This window comes from Pan paniscus, chromosome 6 (genome assembly GCF_029289425.2).
Source record: "Pan paniscus chromosome 6, NHGRI_mPanPan1-v2.0_pri, whole genome shotgun sequence".
NCBI lineage: Eukaryota > Metazoa > Chordata > Mammalia > Primates > Hominidae > Pan > Pan paniscus.
The window spans coordinates 12693584-12720843 of NC_073255.2; the positions used below are offsets into that span (position 1 = coordinate 12693584).

At 38.7% G+C, this 27260-nt stretch overlaps 1 protein-coding gene across 3 annotated transcripts in view; it reads left to right on the forward strand.

Moving 5' to 3' along the window:
- UMAD1 (UBAP1-MVB12-associated (UMA) domain containing 1) overlaps positions 1–27260 on the forward strand; it is a 238865-nt gene that overhangs the window by 153420 nt on the left and 58185 nt on the right. For all 3 annotated transcript variants that reach the window (XM_008978683.4, XM_034963692.2, XM_024929468.3), the window contains one exon: positions 7320–7393. In XM_008978683.4, the coding sequence (XP_008976931.1) occupies positions 7320–7393 (74 nt within the window). The remainder of the gene's footprint in view (positions 1–7319; positions 7394–27260) is intronic.

Genomic DNA, 27260 nt, shown 5'->3' on the forward strand with positions numbered 1-27260 from the left:
ACGCTCATCTTTATTGCCTATAAAGCTGGTGTTGAAGAATGTGGCTTATAACAGGGAGCAAAAGGGCGTCCTAATCTGAATCCCAGAATTAGATTTAGTGTGTAAACCAAAAGTAAGATCCTAAACCCCTACAACAGACTGAACGGACCCCCTCTGGACCTCAAAAACTGAATTCCCAATTATGACAGGAGATCTTGTTATACCCCCTCCCTTTTGGAGTTTAGGAGCAACTGACTAGCATTAATGTTAAAAGAGAGATTATAAGACTGACAAAACAGACTCTTTGTAGCAGTAAGATACCAAATTCCAACCTGACACTGGTATAGGACCTCATGACAGATAGCAGACCCTGAAGGAAATAAAAATATTTTACCCTAGAATATATTTCCTTGACATATTTTGAAATGGCCCTGCAAAGCTGTCTTTTGTGGGGGAGATTACATCCGTAGAGAATCTCCTTCCCTTTCTAGATCTTTCCCAGATCTAGGAGAGATGAAATGAAAGGCTGACACCTTTAAGGTCTGAAGAGAGACGCTTAGGATATTCTCTATAGGGCTGTTACCTGAAGGCGTCATCTACTTAACAAGAACCTTGGCTTCCACAATGCCCTTTTTCTTAACTCAAGCATTTACTTCTAGTCTTTAGACAAAGCTGAACTCCTTCAACCAACTGCCAATCAGAAAATCTTTGAATCCAACTATGACTTGTAAGAACCCCTACTTTGAGATATCCCAACTTTTTAGGCTGAACCAATATATACCTTACATGTATTGACTTATGTGTTTGCCTGTAATTTCTTTCTCTCTAAAATGTATAAAACCAAACTGTAACCTGACCGTCTCAGGCACGCTTTCTCAGGACCTCCTGAGACTGTTTCCTGGGTCACGGACACACACATTGGATCCGAATAAACCTCTCCAAATATTTTACAGAGCTTGGCTTTTTTGTCAGCTAGTTCCACTCAGTTACAGAATATGCTGAGCTGGTCAGGCTTTTCCCCAAGTGGGAGGATGTTTCTGTGGAGGATCAGAGCAGACAGCAACATGCTGCCTGTGTTCCTTGATTCTTAAGAGAGAGGGAAGGAGAAGTTACTGGAAAGGAATCCTGATGTTGGGGAGGGTTCTTAGATCTCCTGCAAGAAAGAATTTGGGGTGAGTCCACACAGTGAAGAAAGAAACTTTATTAAGCAAGTAAAGGAGTAAAAGAATGGCTGCCCCATAGGCAGAGCAGCTGCGAGGGCTGCTGGTTGGCTATTTTTATGGTTATTTATTGATTATATGCTAAACAAGGATGGGTTATTCATGAGTTTTTAAGGAAAGGGGCAGGGATTTCCCAGAACTGAGGGTTTCTCTTCCTTTTAGACCTTATAGGGTAACTTCTGGATGTTGTGTAAACAGTCATGACGTTGGTGGGAGTATTGTTTAGCAGGCCAGTACATTATAATTGGCATATAATGAACATTGAGGATGACCAGAGGCCACTTTCATCACCATTTTGGTTTTGGCTTCCTTCTTTACTGCATCTTCATTTATCAGCAGGGTGTTTGTGATGTTTATCTTGTGACCTCATATCCCATCCTGTGACTAAGAATGTCTAACCTCCTGGGGATGTGGCCCAGCAGGTCTAAGCCTCATTTTATCCAGATCCTATTCAAGAGAGAGTCACTGGTTCAAAGGCCTCTGACAAGGGGACAGAACCACTTGTGGCCAAGTCCTCCCAAATGCAACAACCAGTGGACAGGAGAGTGGAGAGAGGCCTGGAGTGAATGTTAATGGAATTTCCTCCATGTTGAAGGAAGCATAAGGCAAGTGACCTCACAGCGTTAACAGGAATTCTGAACAGAAATATATAGATATAATTAAGCATTCTTCTGGCTGTACTTTGACCCATTTCTTTTTTCTTTCTTTCTTTTTTTTTTTTTTTTTTTTGAGATGGAGTTTCGCTCTTGTTGCCCAGGCTGGAGTGCAATGGCATAATCTCGGCTCACCACAACCTCCGCCTCCCAGGTTCAAGTGATTCTCCTGCTTCAGCCTCCCGAGTAGCTGGGATTACAGGCATGCCCTACCGCACCCGGCTAATTTTGCATTTTTATTAGAGACGGAGTTTCTCCATGTTGGACAGGCTGATTTCGAACTCACAACCTCAGGTGATCCGCCTGCCTCGGCCTCCCAAAGTGTTGGGATTACAGGCGTGAGCCACCGTGCCTGGCCGACCCATTTCTTTGTAACCAAAATTTATGTAACACCAGATACTGACCATTTGTATCCCCATTGTTCCTATAGATAGGATTCTGGTTTTCGTTCAAGATAGTGTCCCTGACACTAGAATCATAAGCTCTTGGTGACGAATTACTTAAGCAGATCCTGGATTCTAGTGGAACAACTAACACCAACCAGTTTAAAGACCCCCACAGAGGAACCAAATCAGCAAGAGAATACCGTTTCTTCATCTCCCTGCCCCATGACTTCACCCCGCAATTTTCAACCAATCAGTGGTCTCCACACTTTGGCCCACTCCAAAACCCTTAAAAACCCTACCCCCAAACTCCTCTGGGGGACAGATTTGAGGTTTCTTCATGTCTCCTCATTTGGTGGACCTAAGATTAAAGTTCTTTTTCTGCTGCAGCCCAGTGTCTCAGTGTATTAGTCTGTTTATGTTGCTATAAAGGAATACCTGAGAAGGGTAATTTATAAAGAAAAGAGGTTTATTTTGCCTCAGGGTTCTGCAGGCTCTACAGGAAGCATGATGCTGGCAACTGCTTCTGGTCAGGGCCCCAGGAAGCTTACAATCATGGCAGAAGGTGAAGGGAAACCAGCATGTCACATGGCAAGAGTGGAAGCAAGAGAAATGCCAGACTCTTAAACAACCACCTCTCACATGGACTAATAGAGTGAGAACTCATTACCACAGGGAGGGTACTTCATGAGGGATCTGTCCCCATGATCCAAACACCTCCCAGCAGGCCCACCTGCAACATTCGAGATTACATTTCAACATGAGTTTTGGAGGGGACACACATCCAAATCATACCCCTCAGTGTATTGACTTACCACATGCATGGACAATGAACCTATTATGGTTACATAAGGAGTGGGAATCAAGTGTCTGCCCCATCACCCACCTACCACCAACCCCTTCAGACAAGCCTCCTCTGGGTGACCTAAGTAGGTATTTGGTTCTTCTCCCATCACTGGAAATTTCTGTCCTGTCCAATTTCCTTTATACATAGTGCTCACTCTTCAGCATTATTTCTCCCCTCAACCATCCTCACCCAGTAGAATGGGATCATGATGATACTCTAATGACCATTCCTTTCTCACATCCTTATATAGCTAAAACATCATCCAACTTTTTTTTTGTTTTGTTTTGAGTCGAGGTCTCACTCTGTTGCCCAGGCTGGAGTGCAGTGGTGTGATCTTGGCTCACTGCAACCTCTGCCTCCCAGGTTCAAGCAAATCTCCTGCCTCAGCCTCCCCAGTAGCTAGGGTTACAGGCACATGCCACCACCCCCAGCTAATTTTTGTATTTTTGTTAGAGATGGTTTCACCATGTTGGCCAGGCTGGTCTTGAATTCCAGACCTCAAGTGATCCACCTGCCTCAGCCTCCCCAAGTGCTGGGATTATAGGCGTGAGCCACCGTGCCTGGCCATCATTCAACTTTTTATCCCAGAAATGATGGAAGACATATATTTCTCTAATACAGACTGGAAAACTACAGGCTGCCACTTGTTTTTGTAAACAAAATTTTATTGGAACACAGCCACACACATTAGGTTACATATTTTCTATGACTGCTTGTGACTACAATGGTAGAGTTGTGAAGTTGTGACAGAGACCTTATGACCTGCAAAGACTAAAATGTTTACTATCTGACCCTTTACAAAAAAAATTTGCCAACCCCTCGTCTAAAATATAGATGAGTTTCACATCAGTCCTTTAAGTTCTGAAAGAGCTTCATTAGTATGTATATGTAGCCTTTATCATTTACTCACTCTAAATAAAAACTACATTTGAAACAAAGAAAATCGCATGGCTGTACTATAAGGACAATTTTTACATCTTGTAAAATTGTTTCCAGCCTTAAAAACTTCCTGGAAAATATGAAGGGAACTGTGTATTTGCTTTGAAGGAGCAGAAGGAAGAATAAAGTCTTGCATCAGTCAGAAGTATTTGATGTCACCATTGAAAAGGGAAAAAAACAGATAATCTATGGGGCCTATAGAAGCAAAAAGGAGTAATGAAAACTGTCTGCAGGACAAGAAGGCACAAGATCCTGCCTTCAGAGCTCCCTATCAGAGCCCTTGGCTCCTCTCTTCACACCCTGTTCCCTAACTCAGAGTCTAGTTTCCTCCCACCTTGGCCCTCATGCATTGGAACCGTTCACCAGACCACAGAGTCCCCAGAGATGTCAAGAGACTGGGTTCTGCTCCCATTGTGACTGCTTTCTATGTGGGAGACCTTGGGCAGGTCACTGAGTGCCTCTGCCCCTTAGGTTTCACTCTCCTGTAAATTGGGGTGGGCAGAGTTATCTTACTGTGCTTGCGCAACAGTAATCAAATCTGATGTTTTTTAAAAGCCTATATGAAAGGTAAGGTATTATGAAATTGTCAGTGTTTTTGTTTTTGTTAAAATGTCTGAGTTGCAAATGAAATTTTTTTATCTATCAAGATGTAAATTGATATTTGAAAACTTAAGTACCTTATTTCATATTTCTCATACCCATTTTTGCTTATTTATTTTTATAGTATTTAACTTTTATATGGATTAGAGAAAATATAGAAAATAACTGAATTTTTACCATAATAAAATAATTCTTCAAGGGGTGGAAAAAAAAACTTCAAAAATTATATTTCATTGTGACCCATTCTTTTCTGTTTGTTGTTTATTCAGCTTTCATTTTTATGCCTTTGTTTACAGAGAAACAATCTTGCAGATGGCAATTTTCCTTGTAATCATTTATTGTCCTATCTGAGTCATCGCCAGACATGGCATTTCAGTAAACAGTGATTCTGCAATTGCTTCCAGGCAGATGTGTTGTGTGAAGTTAAGAACGCTGGCTGATAACCTTTCTGGTTTTTCAAGCAGCAGGGAAAAAGTTTTGTGTAGATACACACCTCGGAATCAGAAAATGGCGAAGGAAGGACTTTGTGCTGCATGATTTTAACCAAATACAGTGTTTGTGTGATGGATGAAATAGTAATCTTTTTAAAAGATAAATTATATTTCTTCGAGTAAAGGACTTTTTATAGTGAGTTATACGTATTTTCTTAGAAACATCGTGCATGTGCATTGTTAAACACAACGCTGACCTTGTTGTACAGACATTTGTATCACCTTGTCCACTCAGGTTCCTGTGGTCTCATGCCTGTAACTAAGCAAACCAAACTCCTCATGCATTGGTTTTTCCAGTGTAAATTGGAGGTTCTCTTATCCCTCACTTTCAGACATAGGGGATTTCTTTTGCTTCACAAATATGTTTTTACAAACATGTATGCTCAAATATAATTTTTATTATGTATCATAAAGTCTTATCTTGTCACTGTTTTTATCTGAGATGGAGTTTCGCTGTTGTTGCCCAGGCTGGAGTGCAATGGCGCGTTCTCGGCTCACTGCAACCTCCGCCTCCTGGGTTCAAGCGATTCTCCTGCCTCAGCCTCCTGAGTAGCTGGGATTACAGGCATGTGCCACCATGTCCAGCTAATTTTGTGTTTTTAGTAGAGACGGAGTTTCACCATGTTGGTCAGGCTGGTCTCGATCTCCTGACCTCAAGTGATCCACCCACCTTGGCCTCCCAAAGTGGTGGGATTACAGGTGTGAGCCACCATGCCTGGCCTTGTCACAGTTTTACCATCAACTACAAAGAGAAGTTCACTAATTTATTCATCTAATGTTTATTGAACACCTATTGTGTGCTGGGCCCTGCCCAACAATAATAATGTTGCACAAAACAGAGAACAAAGTAATAGGGTAGAATATGCATTGTAAACATTTTGTGGGTTAATTTATCTTAAATATATCAGCTACCAATTTAGTTCTTGTTTCATGATTTTATAATTTAGCAGGCTTATAAATATTTTTTATTACTTTAATCACTTTTTTTTATTGCAATAGGTTTTGGGGGAACAGATGGTGTTTGGTACATGAATAAGTTCTTTAGTGGTGATTTCTGAGATTTTGCTGCACCCATCACCTGAGCAATGTACACTATACCCAAAGTATAGTCTTTTATCCCTCACCCCCTCCCACCCTTTCCCCTGAGTCCCCAAAGTCTAATGTATCATTCTTATCAACAGGCTTATATTAAATCCTTCACAATTTTCATGAGACTTTTCCTTGATTATAGCCATGAGTAAACTAAACTTTTGTGTTGCATATGGAGAAATTAAGCTTAGACAAGATTTTCATACTTTATCTCCAGTCAAGACTCATGACTTTTCCTTACATTAACAAATTTCTAACCATTAGTGTCAGCTAAGCCGTCATCCATTTCTTTGGTAATCTTCCCTGCTGTGGACATTCCTAAGATTGCCCAATTTTATAGAAAAAGCAATTTACAAATGGCTAAATTAGCATCTGATTATGCTTCAAAGAAGTAGGCTAATAGGTAGTCTCTATCATGTGTTAATCACAAACCATTAGCGATAATTAATAAATTAAAATGGGCCAATTATGAAATTCTGCTTATACTTACCCAAGTGTGTTTGTGTCTATCCTGTGTCCTTCAAGCCAGCCTACTCACCAACTTCATTTAGTAATGTAACTCAGTCAGGCACTAGCCTTAAGAATCAAAATATTAAGTGAAGGCTAGTTTATGCATTTGTTCATTATTCTTTCCTGCTGTAAGGATTATCTGTCATCTGGTTAATTATTACATATAAACATACACATCTACTCCAAGGCAAATCCACAAACGCTTACAAAGAGTAAGCCTTATGAAAAACTAACTTGGAGGACAGTTATCCATATCATAAAAGAGTTTTTATTTCAACATAATTTGCCTTAAGTCATAAGCTTTCCAAGTTTATTTGAAATATGACTTGATTTATAAAATATGAATTTATTTGATTTTTCCAGAGTAAATCTAGATAAAACAGGATACATTTAGGTTGTGTGTATATGTATTTATGAATGATATATGAGACCTGTTTATAATTACTGTTCTTAAAAAGTTAGCTTGTTTACTTTGAAACAAGGGAAATAGTGGTTTCTTCCATAATGTGAAATATATAATAACAAAAGATACTTCAAACAAATAGCAAGTAGTTTGGCCTCAGTAATATGGTCAAGTTTTAAAAGTAGACATATATTTTACTTCATAGGAGATACAACAGATGAGCAAAGAATGACAGAAAGAGGCAAAACTTCGGACATAGAGGCCAACCAACCTTTGGAGGTAAGTGAAACAGAGTAAGTCCTTTTCGGTGAAACTGAACAAGTCACTATGATTACTTATGCCTCTGAGGATAAATAGTAACTTCTGTTCTTGCTATGCCATAGGTGCCTGAATACAGGGAAACAAGTGGTCTGCTGAAAGTCAGTGGATAGCAGTACAGGGAGTGCCTTCCCAAGTGCTAAACTCTTTTAGTGCTAGAAATGAAAACTTTCTGTTAAAAACAAAACAAAACAGAAATCAAGTCCTTAAGTTAAAACATTTAAACTATTTTTAATTGAGTGATTATGTACTAATATATTTCAATAAATAAGCAGTACATTAACTTGTAGAGAAAGGCTTAAAAATAATCCATTCAGCCGGGCACAGTGGCTCATGCCTGTAATCCCAGCACTTTGGGAGGCCTAGGCGGGTAGATCACGAGGTCAGGAGATCAAGACCATCCTGGCCACCATGGTGAAACCCCATCTCTACTAAAAATATAAAAATTAGCTGGGCATGGTGGCATGTGCCTGTCGTCCCAGCTACTTGGGAGGCTGAGGGCAGGAGACTCGCTTGAACCCAGGGGGTGGAGGTTGCAGTGAGCCTAGATCGCGCCTCTGCACTCCGGCCTGGCGACAGAGTGAGACTCCGTCTCAAAAAAAAAAAAAAAAAAAAATCCATTCAAAACTCCGTTGCCTTACTAGTTCCAGCATCAAAGTACACTCCTTGAAAGTATTCTGTAGAAAAACTAGGGTATTTATTCTTTTTCACATGAGAAAACTATTTGCTCTCTAAGGGTTTACATGAAAATGTAGTTAGGATACTTTTGAAAACTATATAGAAATATACTAACATTATTTAATCACCAAAATAATCATCTTTAAGACTTAAGGGGAATGTTAAGTACTAGGGTGGAAGGATTATCTTGAAATTTGAAACTTTCTACATAGTGACACACCTCTACCTGTATTCTAGTTGTAGCATACGAGGGTATTGCTGCATACAACTAGAGGGAGGTCAGAGACCTGGCCAGTGTGATTCACCATGGTTCCCTAATGCCTAGCCCACAGTAGGTGGTTGAAAAGATTTGTTAAATGAATAAGTCAATACAATCATGAGTAATAAGTAGAGACTAATATACTTTTAAGAGATATTTTTATTTTTTACATTTATATTTTTCACCGTGAACAAATATTTTACAATCAAGGAAAAATCATCTTATTTAAAGATGTGATATAGGAAGTAAATTCATGAGGAGGAAGAAAATCATCTTTCTCATGAAACTGTGCATTCATTCTTTCACTTATGCATGCAACAAGTATTTATTACACTGACCGTACTCAAGATACTGTGCATGGAGCTGAATATATAATGGTGAAAGTAGGACACAAGGACAAAGAAAAATGTCCATCTTATATGTTGAAGCAACTTGATCTCTTTCATTTATTCAAACATTTGGTGAGGCTGGGCGTAGTGGCACATACCTGTGGTTCCAGTGCTTTGGGAGGCCAAGGAAAGAGGATTGCTTGAGGCTAGGAGTTTGAGACTGGCCTGGGCAACATTGAGAGACTCATCTCTACAAAAAATTAAAAAATTAGCTGAGTGTGGTGGCACATGCCTGTAGTCCCAGCTACTCAGAAGGCTGAGGTGGGAGAATTGCTTGAGCCCAGGAATTCAAGGCTCCCAGCCTGGGCGGCAGAAACATATAGTGAGTGCTGGCCATAAGTAGCATCTCTGATAGGAAATAAAAGTTGATATGTTTGGGATTTGGGAGATAGCCACCAGGATGGTTCAAAAATCATCCACAATTACTTGAGTTTAGTTGCTTAGTGTCTTCTTTTATATGGGCTGCTACAGCAAAATACCATAAATTGGATACCTTATGAACAACAGAAATTTATTTCTTTAGTTCTGGAGGCTGGAAAGGCCAAGGTCAAGGTGCTGGCAGATTTGTGTCTGGTGAGGGCCCGTTTTTTTTTTTTGGTTTGCACTCTGGCTGTGTCCTCACATGATAAAGGGAGAACTCTAGTCTCTTCAGCCCCTTATAAGGGCACTAATCCCATTAATGCAGGCTCTCCCCTCCCACCCCCTAATACAGTCGCCTTGGGGATTAGGTTTCAACATATGAATTTTGGAGGGACACAAAGCATTCAGACCATAGCACTTAGTTATGTGATTCATTGGAAATGTTTGCAGAACTTGACTATTTTTCAAAGTTGATTCATTGATAGAAAGAATTCCAAGACTAATTGTTAAGGAAAGATGCTTTTAAGATTACAATCCACAGAGCTTTCAAACAAGCTCATTATTGTGCTACTTTCTAGTCTCTCTATTAATATAGTCAGTTGTTAATCATTAAGGCTGGATGTACGTACTCATGCAGTAACAGATGTTTCAAAAGTGCCTTCTATTCAAGTACCGGCTGGGCAATGAGAGGACAGTGTTTGCTATCAGAGAGCTCACTAATGTAGAAAAAAAGAAAAGTGGAGTGGGAGACTATAAATGAGACCACAGGGTTAAATCGCAATGCAAGAGGAAAACAATAAAATACTTTTAGAGGCTATATATGTTTTGCCACAGAAAAGCCAAATAGTAATTTACCTTGACAGTAAGCATCTAACATGGGATTTGTTATTCCTCCCCTTTAAAATACAAAAATGAGACTGGGCGTGGTGGCTCACACCTGTAATCCCAGCACTTTGGGAAGTCAAGGTGGGTGGATTGCCTGAGCTCCGGAGTTCAAGACCAGCCTGGGCAACATGATGAAACCCCATCTCTACTAAAATACAAAAAATTAGCCGGGCTTGGCGCCGTGCGCCTGTAATCCCAGCTACTCAGGAGGCTGAGGCAGGAGAACTGCTTGAACCTGGGAGGCGGAGGTTGCAGTGAGCCAAGATTGTGCCAGTGCACCCTAGCCTGAGCAAGAGAGCGAGACTCCATCTCCAAAAATAAAATAAAATACAAAAATGAGGCCGGGTGCGGTGGCTCACGCCTGTAATCCCAACACTTTGGGAGGCTGAGGCAGCCGGATCATGAGGTCAGGAGATCAAGACCATTCTGGCTAACATGGTGAAACCCTGTCTCTAATAAAAATACAAAAAGTTAACCGGGCACGGTGGCCTGCGCCTGTAGTCCCAGCTACTTGGGAGGCTGAGGCAGGAGAATTGCTTGAACCTGGGAGGTGGGGGTTGCAGTGAGCCAAGATCACACCACTGCACTCCAGCCTGGGCAACAGAGCAGAACTCCTTCTCAAGAAATAAAACAAAACAAAACAAAAGTGAAAACACTGCTGAACACTCTCTACCCTTCATATACTACCTAGATATAGTCAAAAATGAGTCTTATCCAGCCTCCTCGATTTAAATTCTGTGTAGAAGTTGATGACTCCTAAAATATGTCTCTACCTAGACCTCTCCCCTGAGTTCTAGACTCTGTACCCAACTGCCTATGTAACATTTCACTTACAAATTTCTACACAGTTCAGCCTTTCCTTAACCCATAGAAGAACTATTGATACCTGGCCCCACCACCCTGGAGCCTCTCTGTGCCCAAGTTTTAATCATCCCTGTTTAATATCACCACCCTATATCTATATAGTGATTTAGAACCAAACCCCCTGAGGTACCCTTGGCTCCTGTCTTTCCCTCACACTGTACATCCAGTCTATCAGCAAGTCCTGCCATCTTGCCCTCTATATCCGGAATGTGACTGCTGCTCAACATCATCACTGTTAGAACAGTCTACGCCACCCCTCTTACTAGGCCCCCATTCTTTCTCCTCCAGCCCATTCTCCACATAGCAGACAGAAATATGTCAGATCACATCACTCCTTGGCTTAAAAGCTCTGACTATCTACTGTAACTAGAATAAATGCTAAGCTCCTTGCAGTGGGCTACAAGGAACTCCATACTCTCTCTAATCTCATTTTTCTCCCCATCCCCATCCACCAGCTGCCTGCCGTTCTGTCTCTTGATGATGTTAAGCCCTTTCCTATCTCAGGCTTTGTATTTGCTAGTCATTTTTTAAACCAGAGCTTCACTTGGCTTCCTCCTTATCATTCAAGTGTCACTTTTCATGACTACCTCAGCTAATGTGTCCTTCCCCCAGTCACTGTCACATGACTCTGTCTTATTTTCTCCATTACACTTAATCACTATGTCGGATTATTCATTTGCTATCTGCTTCTCCTGACTAGAATGAAAACAGACTTTGTATGTCTAGAATAGTGTCTGGTACACAGAAGTTACCCAATAAGTACTTGCTAACTGATCGTCTAGATTTTATTTAATGTCTTTGTCCATCTGCCAGGTTAAAGGCCTAAATGTCATTTTGACTCCTTCTTCTCACTCCCTCATTAAATCTATAACCAAGGCCTAATGTTTCTGCCTATCAAATATCTTCCAAATGTGGTTTCTCCTACACCAACTAGGTCCTCATCTGTTCACTAGACTATTATTAGATGAGCAGTTTCTTCTCCAAATCTCTTTCTAAAAAAGAACAGCAGGGTTTTTTTTTTTTTACTTCCCCCCCCAAAATCCCTTGAAACCTGCACAATGAAGCTGAAACCTTGAACCCTGTTCTAATGTCACTTCCTTTGTGAACCCTTTTCTCTGCTCCGCCAGCCAGAGACAACCCCAATGTCTTAGATTGTCTTTTATGAGTTCACTATAGTGCAGGTTCTTGAAAGGCAGGGGCTATAGCTTAATTAGCTTTATGACCTCAGCAACTATCACACTGTTAGACATATGTGATGTAACATAAATGCCCTGTCAATGATTTCTGGGTTGATAAATGAAAAAATAAATAATCCACTTATCTTTATTAAATTCTGTTTTCTACTTTATATAATAAACAGACACTTATATCTTTTCTCACCATAAAAAAATTTTCTTGCATTTCTTTGGAGTTATCCATTTAAAAATCTGTTAATTTACGTTATTTTTGGCACTCTTACTACATTAGCAGGGAAAAGTTTAATAACTTCAGTTGGCTTTAAATATATATATACATCTGATTAAGAAATCATAACTATTTGCTAACTGGAAAGATTCTAATTATTTTAATTTTTAATGACTAAGCAATGTTGAAATATTCTCTATAATGAGAACATAATTAGTAAATTAGCATGGGTTCCATAAAGCTTAAAAATAACATTTGTAGTTGCCAAAATATAGCTCAGTTTTCTAAGAACCTTTGGAGAAGGTGGCTTTTAGTATACCGAAAGAGGTTTCTTTTGGCAAGTTCAGATAAACATATAGATTGCCTCTTAGTTTCAAGGGATTGTGTTAGACATGGTGGTAGGGAGGATACAAAGATACCTAAGACCCAGTGACTCTGACTTACTGATGCAGGAATTCTCCATCTATTTGTGGAAAATTTAGCAAATCACTGTACTGTAAAGTGAAATAAAATAAGTTCCTTACGCGTCATAACTACAGAGGTAGCTATGAGATTTCGATGGAAGAAGGATATTGTCTGGGGGAGTCAAAAAAGGCATCATGCATTAGATGAGCTTTAAACTACGAATAATTTTGTCTACTCATATGATTAATTTTTTATGATTAAGAAGTTCCTGGGAAATGAAATTCTTCATTAAGAACATTTTAGAAATACAGAAGCAAATCCTAATGTGAAATTGCTTTACACACGTGAATCTCAATGGCTGGTAATAAGGGGTTAAAAAATGAAATGAATGTAGCCTGGCCTATGCTACATTGTAATTTTAATGACAGTTAAAATATTTGTTAAGTGTCTGTGATATTTTTCATTACACTTCATAGCCCAAGTATATTTCAAAACTGTGTTCTCCATTCAAGTACATCTCTCGACATTATGGAAATTCTAACATCTAGATGGAATAGAATTTAAAAAAGATCTGGTTTGGGCATCAAATAGGTTAGTTTTTACAGACTTAGATTATAGGATATTTTAGCGCATTTACACGAATGATTGTCTATGGAAAACAGCATATTTGTATTAAGTAATTTGAGAGACTTTGCAGTTCATGAAAGTGATGATAATTTAGCATTCACTCCAGAAAAATCGAAAGTTTTCAGTACTTCCTGAAGTAGTGTTTGTCTCTTCTTCACCTCCCTGTTTAGGTAGTTTCAGGTTTCTCTCAATAATAAGTTAATTAATACTGCATCTACATCATAGTTTCCTATGTATCATCCTAAGATATTATCACCTAAAATAGGGTAACTTTAGGAGACACGTCACTGAACTATCTAATCATCAAAATGTGATTTTTACTAAGTTGTGCATTACTCTGTGTTTTAAGAGTCATTTGTAACTTTTAACAAAGTTCACCATGTTTTTGGTATGGAGAGAGTGAATGTGTATAAATCCATGTTTGGGCTTATTAAAATTAATGTCATTAGACTCTGATATTTGAGGGAAGAGTTACGATTCAAACTAATTATCCAATTAAAGGATTAGACACATCCTTTTCATTCTTCTTTTTTCCTTCTTGCCCTTCTGGGTAAATTTTGATAATGAGTTGTAATGATGTTGCATCTACTTTTACTGTGTTCTACTAGTCTTGGAGCCTGTAACTTACAGCTCAGGGAGATAAACCTGTAGGGGCCCAGTTTTGAGTTTTTGCCATTATGACTCATCTCTTAAGAGAATAAACATTACATGTAAGCAAGTCGTCATTCTTTTTAAATTTGTAGTCTTGGAAAGTGTTTTATATTGTGAAAACTGGAACCGTATTAGCTAATAATTTACCAGCGGACCTGTTCTTTTTGGCTTTAAGGTGTATTTTGGGAATCGAGAATGTTAGTTTTAGTTTTTAATATAACTATGTCTAATTTTGGTGGCTGAATTTTAATCTAGTTTTAGCAGATATTTTTAGGTTGTTTATTTTAAGTGTTGGTTGAACTTAAATTTCTTGTATTTGTAACTGCAGTTTTTAAAAAATTTGAACTTATTTTTGATCTCAAAGACTGAGGGATATTTTTATTTACTTATTTTTATTTACTTAGTGGCTTAAAGATAATAAAATACAAAAACAAGCCAATAAAATGCTCCCCACAAAACCATAATTCCATTTGTGTATTTGTCTTGAGTGATAACGAATTCACATATGCATATGGAGACACATATAAAATAATAACTAACAGATGGTAGAGCTGCAAAGTAGGATTTATAAAGATTATTATCAGCTGGTGGTATTGAGATACTCCTGTGGTTATACTGACAGAAGACACAAAAATTATTTATATTAAGAAACTGGCACTAACATCTTCCCCCAACTTCTGTTACCAAAGTAACTTATTGCATATTTAATATAAATTTCTTAATGAAGAGGTAAAACAATCTTATGGCCAATTTGTACTAGCAAATTTAGTAGAGTAGCAGAAATAGTAATTAAGGTAGTAGCAATAACAATAAAAACTGTTTTGCTAAAATTGTTAGGGGCATGATATTTCTAGTAGGTAAAGGAAGGATTTAAGGGACTTTGTTTATTCAGGTAATTTCAAACACACTTCTCAATTTAGTATACAGCGGTCACTTTGGAATATTGTACAATTGTAAACAAAAGCTTGAGTTCTTTTGAGCTAGGTATGGAAGCTGCATTGTATATGAAGCTGCATTATAGAATTCATAGTTCAGTAATTTAGGGAAAAGTTGATTCTTTTGTTCATTTCTTTTTAAAAACTTTTATTTTTAATGGACAAGTAATAATTGCATGTATTTATGGGGTACGGTGTGATGTTTTGACACATGCTTACAATGTGAAATGATTAAATCAGGCTAATTAACAAATCTATCCCCTTACGTGCTTATCTTTTTTCGTGGTAAAAACATTTAAAATCTCTTTTAGCAATTTTGAGTATACAGTGTATTGTTATTTATTAAAGTCACCATTCTGTGCATTAGATTACTAAAGCTTATTCTTCCTGTCTTACTGAGACTTTGTCCCTTTTGATCAGCATCTTCCCTTTCCCTACCCACTCCCTTCCCTCAGCCTAAAATTTGATTTTCTGAAAAAAGTATGAGATGCACATTTTAATAAAACATGTTCACTCTTCTTCTGATGTGTTTTCATACATCTATTATGTCTTTCATAGAGCTATAGGAGCCTTCAGATTCTGTAGGGACGCGTTTCCTTGTTGCTTTTATTTCAGATAGTTATTGAAATGAATGAAAATATCCTTGAGATTTGTGAATCCCATGTGATACAGACTTTGGTTACTACTCATCAAAGAATGGAATAAGATTACTGCATTAAAAACTGGGTTTTGTGTAGAAAGGAATTGGGGACTCAAAGTATAGAAAAAAGGAGACTGGAGGGGGAGATTTTCAAGAACAATTTCAAATATAGCAACAGTTCTTCTAGTGGATGCCAGGATTTCAGTTTTCAGAATTTTTTAGTACAAAATGGTATATAAGAAGTATATTAATTTAAAACGTCGGGGGGTTACAAAGATGATTATGAAACTCTTTACTAACCCAAGATATTCATAGTCCAAATACAAATATAATGGATATTGCTACTGAAGGCAGTTTAAATCGGTACAACTATTCTTGGAGAGCATTTTGGCAATAGGTATTAAGAGCCATAAAGATGTTAATATACTTTGACAGTAATTCCACTTTTAGGATTCTGTTCTAAGAAAATAGTCTTTTAAATCCACAAGTTTTATGCTAAAAAAGATGGCATATTCAGTCAGTGCAATATTTTTCAGTTTTTATAAATGACACTGATGATGAGTTTTCAATAAAATATACAGATATAGTACTTAATTTTATAATTTTAGTTAAAAATGCAATATACAAAATTGTATATACAGTATGATTGCTGCTGTATAAAAACTATGCAGAAAAAGATGATGTAATACATAAAAACATTGAGTAGTTGCATTTGGGATGATAGCTACATAGGTTAAATCATTCTTTCCAGTGTTCTGATCTTCCAATTTGTCTATAATGAATGTATCTTATATTTTAAATGATAGTAATGTTGCTGATGAAGAAACAACGTATTCACTCAAGAAAGTTTTTGCTTAATAGAAGAACTATTTTGTGTGATAGTAAAACAGTGAAACAGTCGGTCTGTTGAGAATGATCATGAAGGAGATATGTTGGCACTTTGCTCCCTTGACTCATTTAGGCTTAAGGTCTCTTAATTAGTTGATCACAGAGTACCACATCTGACCACAATTTGTCAAAACATCTGTCCCTGACACCCAGGGACCTTTCCAGCAGGGAGAAGAGTGAGGTGATTTGGGAGGTTATTCTTCCTATCTCTTTGGAAATCACATGGCCCAAACTTTTCTCATTAATCAACCTGTCAATGTCATTGAATCACTTATAAAGGCATATTTTCCCCCACAAAAGTGTATGGGTTACTGGCTTGGACACATATTTGTCTAAACATCCCACTTCTTTCTTTTTATCTATGATGCTGAGACTCCTAATTTAAAGATATGAATTTCTAGCTTTATGATAATTAGCTGATGAGAACATAATTTTATCAAAGAATTGCCAGGATTTTTGTTCATTCTTTGTTTTTCCTAATATAAAACCCTTTCTAATTTCTGATTTCTTTGGGATATGAAGCATAGTTAGATTATTGCACTGTGTCATTTGAACAGATAAATTTAATTCTTTGACGTGTTTATCCTCTTATGCAGCATACCTTTTGGTAAGAAGATTTTGTAGAATGCATTTCTCCAACCTTTATTTTCATCTGAATTGCTGGGTCATATAACAAAATAGAAAGCGCACTTTTGTTGGACTCCTTAGCTCACTAAGTATGATCTAGGATATGTTGCTGAGATTTCTTCAACTTCAATTCTGAGTCCATGAAGTCAATGAATTAGATGCAATGTTTGAGCGCCCTCCCTGCCCAGAAGTCATGGCTGTTTACCTCTTTGGAAAGCGAATTGGGGTTTTGCCACAAAATGCCAACCTTTAAAATAATGCTTTGATAGGGGAGAAAGGGAGATGGGAATCTGCTGCTTAATGAAGAGATTTTAGGCATTGATTAATCAAGCTTTATGGCCGGTTGGGTGGGAAAAATTCAATGGTCCTTGCAGGTAAATTGTCAGACTGCAAAAATTACTTCAAAGATTCTTGCTCTTCCTAAGAGCGTTTGTCTTGGGAAATGATAAATTTGGTCACTGGTAGAGAACAATTAAAAATACTCACGTGGTTATTTCTTTTAGTCTATAGGTAATCTTGACTTATTTTACAGTAAGATTAGCACAGCTTGTTTACCCAGAACATTGCCAAGATAAACTTACAGCCTGCTTCTCAAAGTTTGTGAAGGTCTTTTTCGTAACTTCAAATTTGTACATTTTGGTTACCGCAACATCTGTATCCTAACTTCACCTTTCCTGGAAAAATTATAATTGAAAGGTCATAATTCTGGTGCTTTCTTCTGGCTTGCATTGGGGTTAACTAGCACACTGAAACATAATGTTCATTCACCCTAGCCAGTGAGTCCAAACCATGTGAGGTGTATGAGAGCAACCCTGTTTCCATCCAAACTGCGCATATGGTGTGGGTAAGCCAGTAATGTGAGTTTTATGCAATGTTTCTGCTCATGTACACAGTCTGTTGCTCAGCACCAATTATTCCCTGCCAGAAACCCGCTAACCTGCTGCTTTTGTAGCTCTGCTGGATGAAGTTAGGTAGCTTAAAATGACCACAATGATATTTATTTAACTTTAGCAATCTTTGTTTGTTGAAGTTATGTAACTTTAAGTGCCCAACACATCTGTTGATTGATCACAATTGATTGCAATTAGAATCTAAGAACTGGAACATTGTTACTGCAGTTTGTGGAGATACACATGTGTTAATTATATATATTTAGAAGGAGGAATCAAAATGTGGAAATACTAGCTTTTTGTTTACCAAATCTAGTTTTCTGTCTTCAGTTGAGATATTATTATTTAAAAAATGATATATAATATTCTGTTTATACTTTGGTAGTCACCTTGTTGTCATTGTTTCCAGTTTCTACTTTAATAGCTTTAAAAACCACAAAATCAGCAGGGTGAGAGGTCCATGTTGGGAGAACAACTGTTCCTTATTTCACACAGCCATCTTTTTTTTTTTTTTTTTCAAATTCTGTTTTTTAATTAGTAGCAAATGGTCCTTATTTTGTCCTCGTTTGGTTTATATTACCATTATAACTTCTTGAGACTATATAGAGAGTTTAAGTGCAGCCATTTTTATGATGTCTTCCCACCACTAGAGACTCCTTCTTGAAGGATAAATTTCATCTGAATCTTCAGGCAGTGGAAAAGTAACATGTAGGTATGTACCTGGTCTAACTGACATTATCTGAATATTCCACTTTGTACCTACTGAGGAGTCTTCTTATGAACATGCCTACATGTGTGCACCAGCATGAATACATAGAAAAAAAATTATACTTTAGCTTAGTAAAATTTACGTAGATTTTACATTTTTCTCCAGGCGTAGCCAGCCCCATTCCTCACTATGTGCCAGGTTTCTTTGTTTGTTGTTGTTGTTGTTGTTGTTGTTTTTAGACGGAGTCTCGCTCTGTCGCCCAGGCTGGAGTGCAGTGGAGCGATCTCTGCTAACTGCAAGCTCCGCCTTCTGGGTTCACACCATTCTCCTGCCTCAGCCTCCCGAGTAGCTGGGACTACAGGCGCCCGCCACCGCGCCCGGCTAATTTTTTTTGTATTTTTAGTAGAGACGGGGTTTCACCGTGGTCTTGATCTCCTGACCTCGTGATCCGCCCGCCTCGGCCTCCCAAAGTGCTGGGATTACAGGCTTGAGCCACCGCGCCCAGCCCAGATTTCTTTGTTTTTAATGGACATCTGTGTTCTTTCTACCCTATTCAAGAACTGAGATTAATTTTCATCTGTATAAGGGCGTGTGATAACTACTTTGGGTATGTTACACTCTTTGGAAAGTACCTTTCACACATCACCTTTTAAATTAATTAAGAAATTATTATGGGTGTGAATTTATACATTTTCTGATACTAGTCATGTAATAGATATATGTATTAGAACCTCCTAATATAAAAGCTAAAAGCTATAATTGTTTTTAAAGTAATAGCAATCCACGTTTTTTTTCTGCCTTTTTTTTATTTTTTGAGACAGAGTCTCGCTCTGTCACCCAGGCTGGACAACCTTGGCTCACTGCAACCTCCACCTCCTGAGTTCAGGCGATTCTCCTGCCTCAACCTCCCAAGTAGCTGGGACTACAGGCACGCGACACCACGCCTAGCTAATTTTTGTATTTTTTAGTAGAGACAGGGTTTCACCATATTGGCCAGGCTGGTCTCGAACTCCTGACCTCATGATCCGCCTGCCTCGGCCTCCCAAAGGGCTGGGATTACAGGCATGAGTGACCGCGCCCAGCCCCTTTTTCTGCCTTTTTATGCCACTTGCAGAGGGAGAAAAGATTGGTGTATGCTGCACGTAAGAGCACAGTGATAGTGTACTGAAGTACCATTTACATTAAAAAAAAGCATATGAAAACTTTCTCACAACTTTTTAGCTGAAAAGCTGGTAAATGGTTGTATAACCCTACTTTTTAAGATGGGTTCTCTTGGAAAATAGTTTGAAGAACGTGCTGTTTATTTGTTCATCAAGATATTCTGGCATTTATGACTAGCTCAAACCAACCCATCGGAGAGCTGTATATTTCTACCTCATTGCCTTAGTCCTGCACAGATTGCCTTCCTTGTACTGTTGTTCAGTTTGATTGAATAACTTGGTGAGAAACTGCTGTGTGGAATTTACTGTGATATTTATTATGGAGGTGTTACTAAGGTATTGTCAACTACATTAGATAGTTTCCCATGTGAAGTCCTACTTAGGTATTCTAATTTCATATTGCTTTTTTATTTTTTATTTATTTTTATTTTTATTTTTTTTTTGAGACGGAGTCTCGCTCTGTCGCCCAGGTTGAGTGCAGTGGCGCCATCTCGGCTCACTGCAAGCTCCGCCTCCCGGGTTCACGCCATTCTCCTGCCTCAGCCTCCCGAGTAGCTGGGACTACAGGCGCCCGCCACAACGCCCGGCTAATTTTTTGTATTTTTAGTAGAGACGGGGTTTCACCGTGTTAGCCAGGATGGTCTCGATCTCCTGACCTCGTGATCCGCCCGCCTCGGCCTCCCAAAGTGCTGGGATTACAGGCGTGAGCCACCGCGCCCGGCCTGTTTTTTATTTTTTTTGAGACGGAGTCTCGCTCTGTTGCCAGGCTGGAGTGCAGTGGCGCGATCTCGGCTCACTGCAACTTCTGCCTCCCAGGTTCAAGCGATTCTCCTGCTTCAGCCTCCCAAGTAGCTGGGACTACAGGCACCCAACACCACGCCCAGCAAATTTTTTTGTATTTTTAGTAGAGATGGGGTTTCACCATGTGGGCCAGGATGGTCTTGATCTCTTGACTTTGTGATCTGCTTGCCTCAGCCTCCTGAAGTGCTGGGATTACAGGCATGAGCCACTGTCATATTGCTTTTATACTAACAAAATATTTTGTTTTTCCTGAGGTGGTAATAGTCTCTTTTTCTCATGGCCATTGTAAATTTTGTGCCTAACTTTGTTTTTTTCCATTTTCCATTGGCTAGGGGGAGGCTCAGACCTAAATTTACAGTTCAGTTTTAGTAACTATTTAAGACCTTATGAGATATGCATCTGCATTCTTTATTTTCCTCTCACCTGATGCTCCTGTTCTATATTTTTCCTGGACGTAATTTTTAAATTTATTGTGAGTCTTGTTAGTTGCCTCAGATTCATTTTGTAGAGGAAAGGGTTAAAATATATTCCTATATGTAAGTATATTTATGTAATACTTCTACAAAATATATTTATATTTAGAGTGTACTTTTTATTTTAATAGGTTGTAAGTGGTATACATAACCTCTAATTTTAATCATCTTTTGCTCCTCTTTCAAATCTCTGATAAAATCATACATAGGGGTTTGACTGCGAGAACGTGTGTGACATTGAGTACCTTCCTTAACCTGTCTCTCCCATGCCTCAGGTGGAGTATGGCAGTCAGCTACACACTTAACTCCAGTGCAATGTGATTTCTTCAGGGTCCTTATTGATTTGAAGATGCAGGTGAAAGGAGCCTCCTTTCCAGGTCATCAACCTTGCCAAGCTGCTTTCGGGCAGGGTGTACCGCAGGCATCTTGCAACTCTCACTACTTGTCACATCAGCCACTTCATGGTCTCCCTTCTGTATACACTTTCAATCCTAGATATGCTTTTTAGATGGCTTACCAGTTGGATTTTTGATATCAGTATAGAGGATGTAGGACAAGTGCCTTTGTAACTTAGAGAGAAAGATTGTCACGGGAGTGATGGTTCCTCACAGTAGCAGATTTTCATAACCCTTGCTGTAGTGTGGATAGCTGTAAGAATGTGAACTGTATCAGACAGACTTGTAGCTCAGATCTTGGCTTTACCACTTATTGTACAGGGTTACTATAAGAATTTGGTGAGTCAATATGTAATATTTATTTGTATGTCTATATACACAGTATCTGATGTATACTAGATACTCAGTAAGTATTAGTTTCTTTTTAGATTGGAAGGAAATTATGGTTAATGCCTTAAAAATCATGCCAGAGTAGAGTAGAATTGATTAAATCATTTAGGAATTATGCTCAATTGAGAGTTACAGTAAAAGGCAGGGGTTTAATTTGGGGCTTAATTTTTCTCATGTGACAAGAAGTCTCATAGAAGGTAGTTAAAGTATTGATTCAGGAGCTCAGGAATGTTAAGACCAAAGTCCTATAGTTCCTCATAGTTGCAAGTTAGCTGTTGCAGCTCCAGCCATCGTATCTACTTTCCAGGAAGCAGGAAGGAGGAAGACAGCAAAGGGAAAATAAAACTATCTGTGTCCAGAAACTTTTCAAAAAATCTCTAACAGTTTTACTGGCCATATTGTAACATATGGCCACCCCTAGTGGCACGGGAGCCTGGGAAGGAGCCTACTTTAGCTTGGTACTTTGCTACTACCCCCAGCAAAATCAGGATTCTATTAAAGATGAAAGGAAGGATGAATATTGGGTAGACTATAAGAGGTCTCTGACATAGGTATCAACCTATTTTGCTTTTAGAAGGTTCATTTGTCCAACAATAGATATCAGTGGAGCGGGGGGAGGACAAATAGAGAGAAGCGTTCATTAGTGATGCCTGGATTCTATTTGGGGGCACGAAGTCTTTGAGTAGTCATAGTGGGACAAGAAATAAAGAAGGACATTAATTAAACAAAAAATCTTGGATAAGCTAAGCACAATGCTGGTAGGACCTTTACATGTATTAACTCATTAATTTTTACAGACGAGGTAGGCAATATTATCTATATATCTTATAGAGGAGGAAACCAAGGCTCAACAATACCCATTTCCCAAGGTCACAAAAAAACAGTAACATTAATGGAACCGGAATTGAGACTTGCGCCTGACTAACCACAAAACCTATGCTTTGCATCGTGTTGTTTTCCTGTCTCCACTATATAAATAACGCTGCAGAAACCTGCTGTTTCACTTTGCTTCTCTTTTCTGTAGTGCCTTCTCCTGTGAGGTCCACAATAACTATATATTGACTTCAATGATTTGTGTGCAGAACTAAACTGAGTGTTCTATAAAAGATTGCTGCTGTTAGTTGCTGAAGGCTGTAGAGATGAGGCCGGGAGAGGAAGAAGTGCTTCTCTCTTATCACCGCCACTCAGAGGTGGGAATGACTGCCTTGGGATATATGCCACCAGTGTCGGTAGCATTCAAGGACATTCTTTGGGACAAAGAGAATGTAGCAAAGCAGCAGTAACCAATCTGAGTGAACCAAAGTCCAAAGGGAAAGCTGATAGAATGACTTGGCATGGAGGTGTATCTTCTCAAGTCAGAAGCCTGGGAATTGTCTTTGACTTCTTCCTCTTTCATTCTCAACCGAATTGATCACCAATCACTTTATTTCTACCTCCTCTGGCTACCTTGCTTATCTGTCCTTTCCTCTACCTCCCCACTGCGACTACAATGGTTCTGGCCTTATCTTTCACATGGATTATTACAAAGAGTTTTTGTAATAGCCCTTAATGCCCAGTCCTACCTTCATTCAATCCATTCACCCACAAATCTGACCATGTAGTTGCCTTACTTGATGGCATCAGAGGCTCTTCAGCTGCCTGTAGGATAAAATCCAGTAATTTGTGTCTACCGTGCATATGTGGTCCTTCGTGGTCTGGTCCTGCTCCTCTGTGTAAACATTCAGGTCTGTTCTGTGTCACCACACAGAGTTTCTTACCATTTCTTGAGTATATTCCTTTCTCTTGAAGTTTGTGCAATTTCTGTCACTTCTCTGAAGAACTTTATCCCATACGTCTTGTGTTCACTGAGCAAATTCCTGTTCATCCTTCAAACCTCTGCTCAAATATCTTTCATCTTCAATGCCATTTAGTCTCCCCTCTGGTCCCTTAACACCTTGTACATGCGACCAGGACTGCCATGAAGTGGGGATTCGGGTTGACTCATCATTGTTCCCTGTGCGTGGCATGCATCAGCCACTCAATAAATATTTAATGTTTGATGTGTGCAGGAACAGTCAGACTAGACAAAAGACAGAAGAACTTGTTATCTAAGTATTACTCTTAACCATGAAAAGCTGTAACTTTGGATAACCTCCTTACCTTTCGGTGCTAGAGTAATGGGAATGTATTTGAAACATTACTTCATCTCTCCGAAGTGAATTATTCTCACCAGGTTCTTAACAGTTTCTGTTAGTTTTTCAGGTTATGTTTAATAATTCCCATGATACCAGCTGAATGATGATTCTAATTCTCAAATCTTAAAGTGACTCTTGCCTCTCTTGTCCAATTTAACCTGCCACATTGATTTTTTATTTGTTATGTATTATGACTTTCCTCAAAACTTGGTTGTATTTTGGATTTTCTTTTCTGTATCTCATCCGTTTTTGTATCCATTCCTGACTAAAGACACATTTTCAGTGGTACTTTTTACTTTTTAGATGTTTCAATATGTTCCCCCCACCCCCTTTTCTTTGAGACAAGGTCTCACTCTGTCACCTGGGCTGGAGTGCAGTGGCATGATGTCAGCTTACTGCAACCTGCACCTTCTGGGCTCGTGTGATCTTCTCACCTCAGCCACTCGAGTCACTGGGACTATAGGCATGTGACACCAGGCTCAGCTAATTTTTTTTTTAAACTTTCAGGTTCAGAGATACATGCACAGGATGTGCAGGTTTGTTACATAGGTAAACATGTGTCATGGGGGTTTGCCATACAGATTATTTCACCCAAGTATTAAGCCTAGTAGTACTTAGTTATTTTTTCTGCTTCTCTCCCTCCTCCCACCTTCCACCCTCTGATAAGACCTAGTTGTTCCCCTCTATGTGTCTGTGTTCTCATCATTTTAACACCCTCTTATAAGTGAGTACATGCTGTACTTGGTTTTCTGTTCCTGCATTAGTTTGCTAAGGATAAAGGCCTCCAGGTCCATCCATGTCCCTGCAAAGGATATGGTCTTGTTCTTTTTTATGGCTACATAGTATTCCATGGTTTATGTGTACCACGTGAACAGACACTTTGCAAAAGACATACACCTGTCCAACAATCATATGAAAAAAAGCTCAACATCACTGATCATCAGTGAAATGCAAATCAAAACCACAATGAGATACCGTCTCACATCAGTCAGAATGGCTATTAATAAAAAGTCAAAAAATAACAGATGCTGGCAAGGTTGAGGAGAAAAGAGAATGCTTATATACTGTTGGTGGGAGTGTAAATTAGTTCAACCATTGTGAAAGACAATGGTGATTCCTCAAAGACCTAAAGACAGAAATACCATTTGACCCAGCAATACCTTTACTGTATATACCCAAAGGAATATAAATCATTCTATTATAAAGACACATGCACACTTATGTTCATTGTAGCACTATTCACAATAGCAAAGACATGGAATCAACCTTCATGCCCATCAATGAAAGGCTGGATAAAGAAAACGTGCTAATTTTTGTATTTTTTGTAGAGACAGGGTTTTGCTATGTTGCCCATGGTTTTTCCTCTGTTTTTTTGAGACGGAGTCTTGCTCTGTTGCCCAGGCTAGAATGCCATAGCACAGTCTCTGCTCACTGCAGCCTCCACCTCCCAGGTCCAAGCGATTCTCCTGCCTCAGCCTCCCAAGTAGCTGGGATTACAGGTGCATGCCACAACACCCAGGTAATTTTTGTATTTTTAGTAGAGACGGGTTTTCACCATGTTGGCTAGGCTGGTCTTGAACTCCTGACCCCAGGTGATCCACCCACCTCAGCCTCCCAAAGTGCTGGGATTACAGGCATGAACCACCTTGCCCGGCCCTCTCCTCTTATTTTTAAGCAGTGATTCCTAAGGGTAAATTTGTGTATGATTTTTACCCCATAGTACAGGACCTTCTTGCACAAAAATTAGGAATTTGACAAAATAAGTAAATGACAAGCATCTGAAGATTTTCTTCAAACCATGAATATATTACCACTTCTCAAAATTTTAAGCCCCCATTTTTGATGTATCAAATAACATTCAACAGTTGTTTATATTATGCTATATCTGGTAAGTTGTAGGTAATTACTAGAAGAATATAAGATTCTTGAGAGCTGCATAAGTGTGATTTCTGCAGGGTCTCTTTAGGTATGCTATGCTATACACACGCTGGGAGCCTGCAGAAATCACACATACACAAAAGGGCCACTGAATCAGATCTGAAAGAGGAGGGCCATTTTGAGTTGGATAAAGCTACGTGTATATTACTTGTTTTTTCCACGCCTGTTGACATGGAGAACCAAAACCAGTGTTTCGTGCTTTCAACAAAAATAGTTTTAGTTTTGCTCTGAAAGAAAAATGGGTTCACATTCTGAAAAAGGTGATTTTGTCACCAAAATATCTGATGAGTAACTTTGCATTTGCATTTTTATCGTTGCCTAACTAAAACCTGTTCGGTTTGGTTAATAAATTATTAATACAGTTCTCTAACTTCTCATCCAGGTACACTGTTGAAATAGCAGACCATCCCATTTATTTCACCAAACATTTCTTATACACCTATTTTGGATGAGGCTCTGTTAAACTCTGTTCTCCATATCTGAAAATGTATGGGTTATTACTCTGCCAAAGATTTGTGGTTAAAAAAATTGTGTTATAGTTCTAAGACTCATCATGTCAAGATCAAGCAAAACAATTGACCATGACTGACTTTGGGGTTGAAGGCTGTAACTATGTCTTTTAGAGGTAATTGTCACTCAGGCAAATTTTAGGGCATCACAGGGCTAAACATTAATTAACCAAATGAATCAGTTTTAACCACTGCTTTTCCTCAATTCAGTTAAGGGTTAAGGAGTTACTAATACAGAAAGATGGTGATACAGGAGAGTATGAGATCTGAGGAAGATATATTATGAGAATTATTGATTAAATTATAGATAAATTATAGACTAAAGCATAGTAATATGAGAATGTTTCATTTTCTGACGTATTTAACTTAATTACCTAATCTCATTAGAAGTGATTAAGATGAATACTCAGCTTGTATCTCAAGATCTTTTTAGGTATTGATTATAGCATCTATAAGTCCACTGACTTTTTGGTTTCTACATGCATTGCCTGGCAGTATCAGTCAGTTCACAATTCAAGTTGAAATTAAAATTTTCTAACAATAAATGAGAAACCAAAAGTAACATTTGTTTTAGAATATTATGTCTTTTAAATTTTGAATATTCAGATTTGAGGATTGAATACTGGCACCTCTCTGTCACTTATGTTTTGCTAATGACCATCTATGCTTCAGCTCCTTAAAATGGCCTGTCAGGTCTCAGTTTAGCATGCGAGACTTTAAGCTGTCTTTTGTAGTTTCATAAGGGCCAAAGAGCTTGTTAGCCTGGAATTTAGTGTA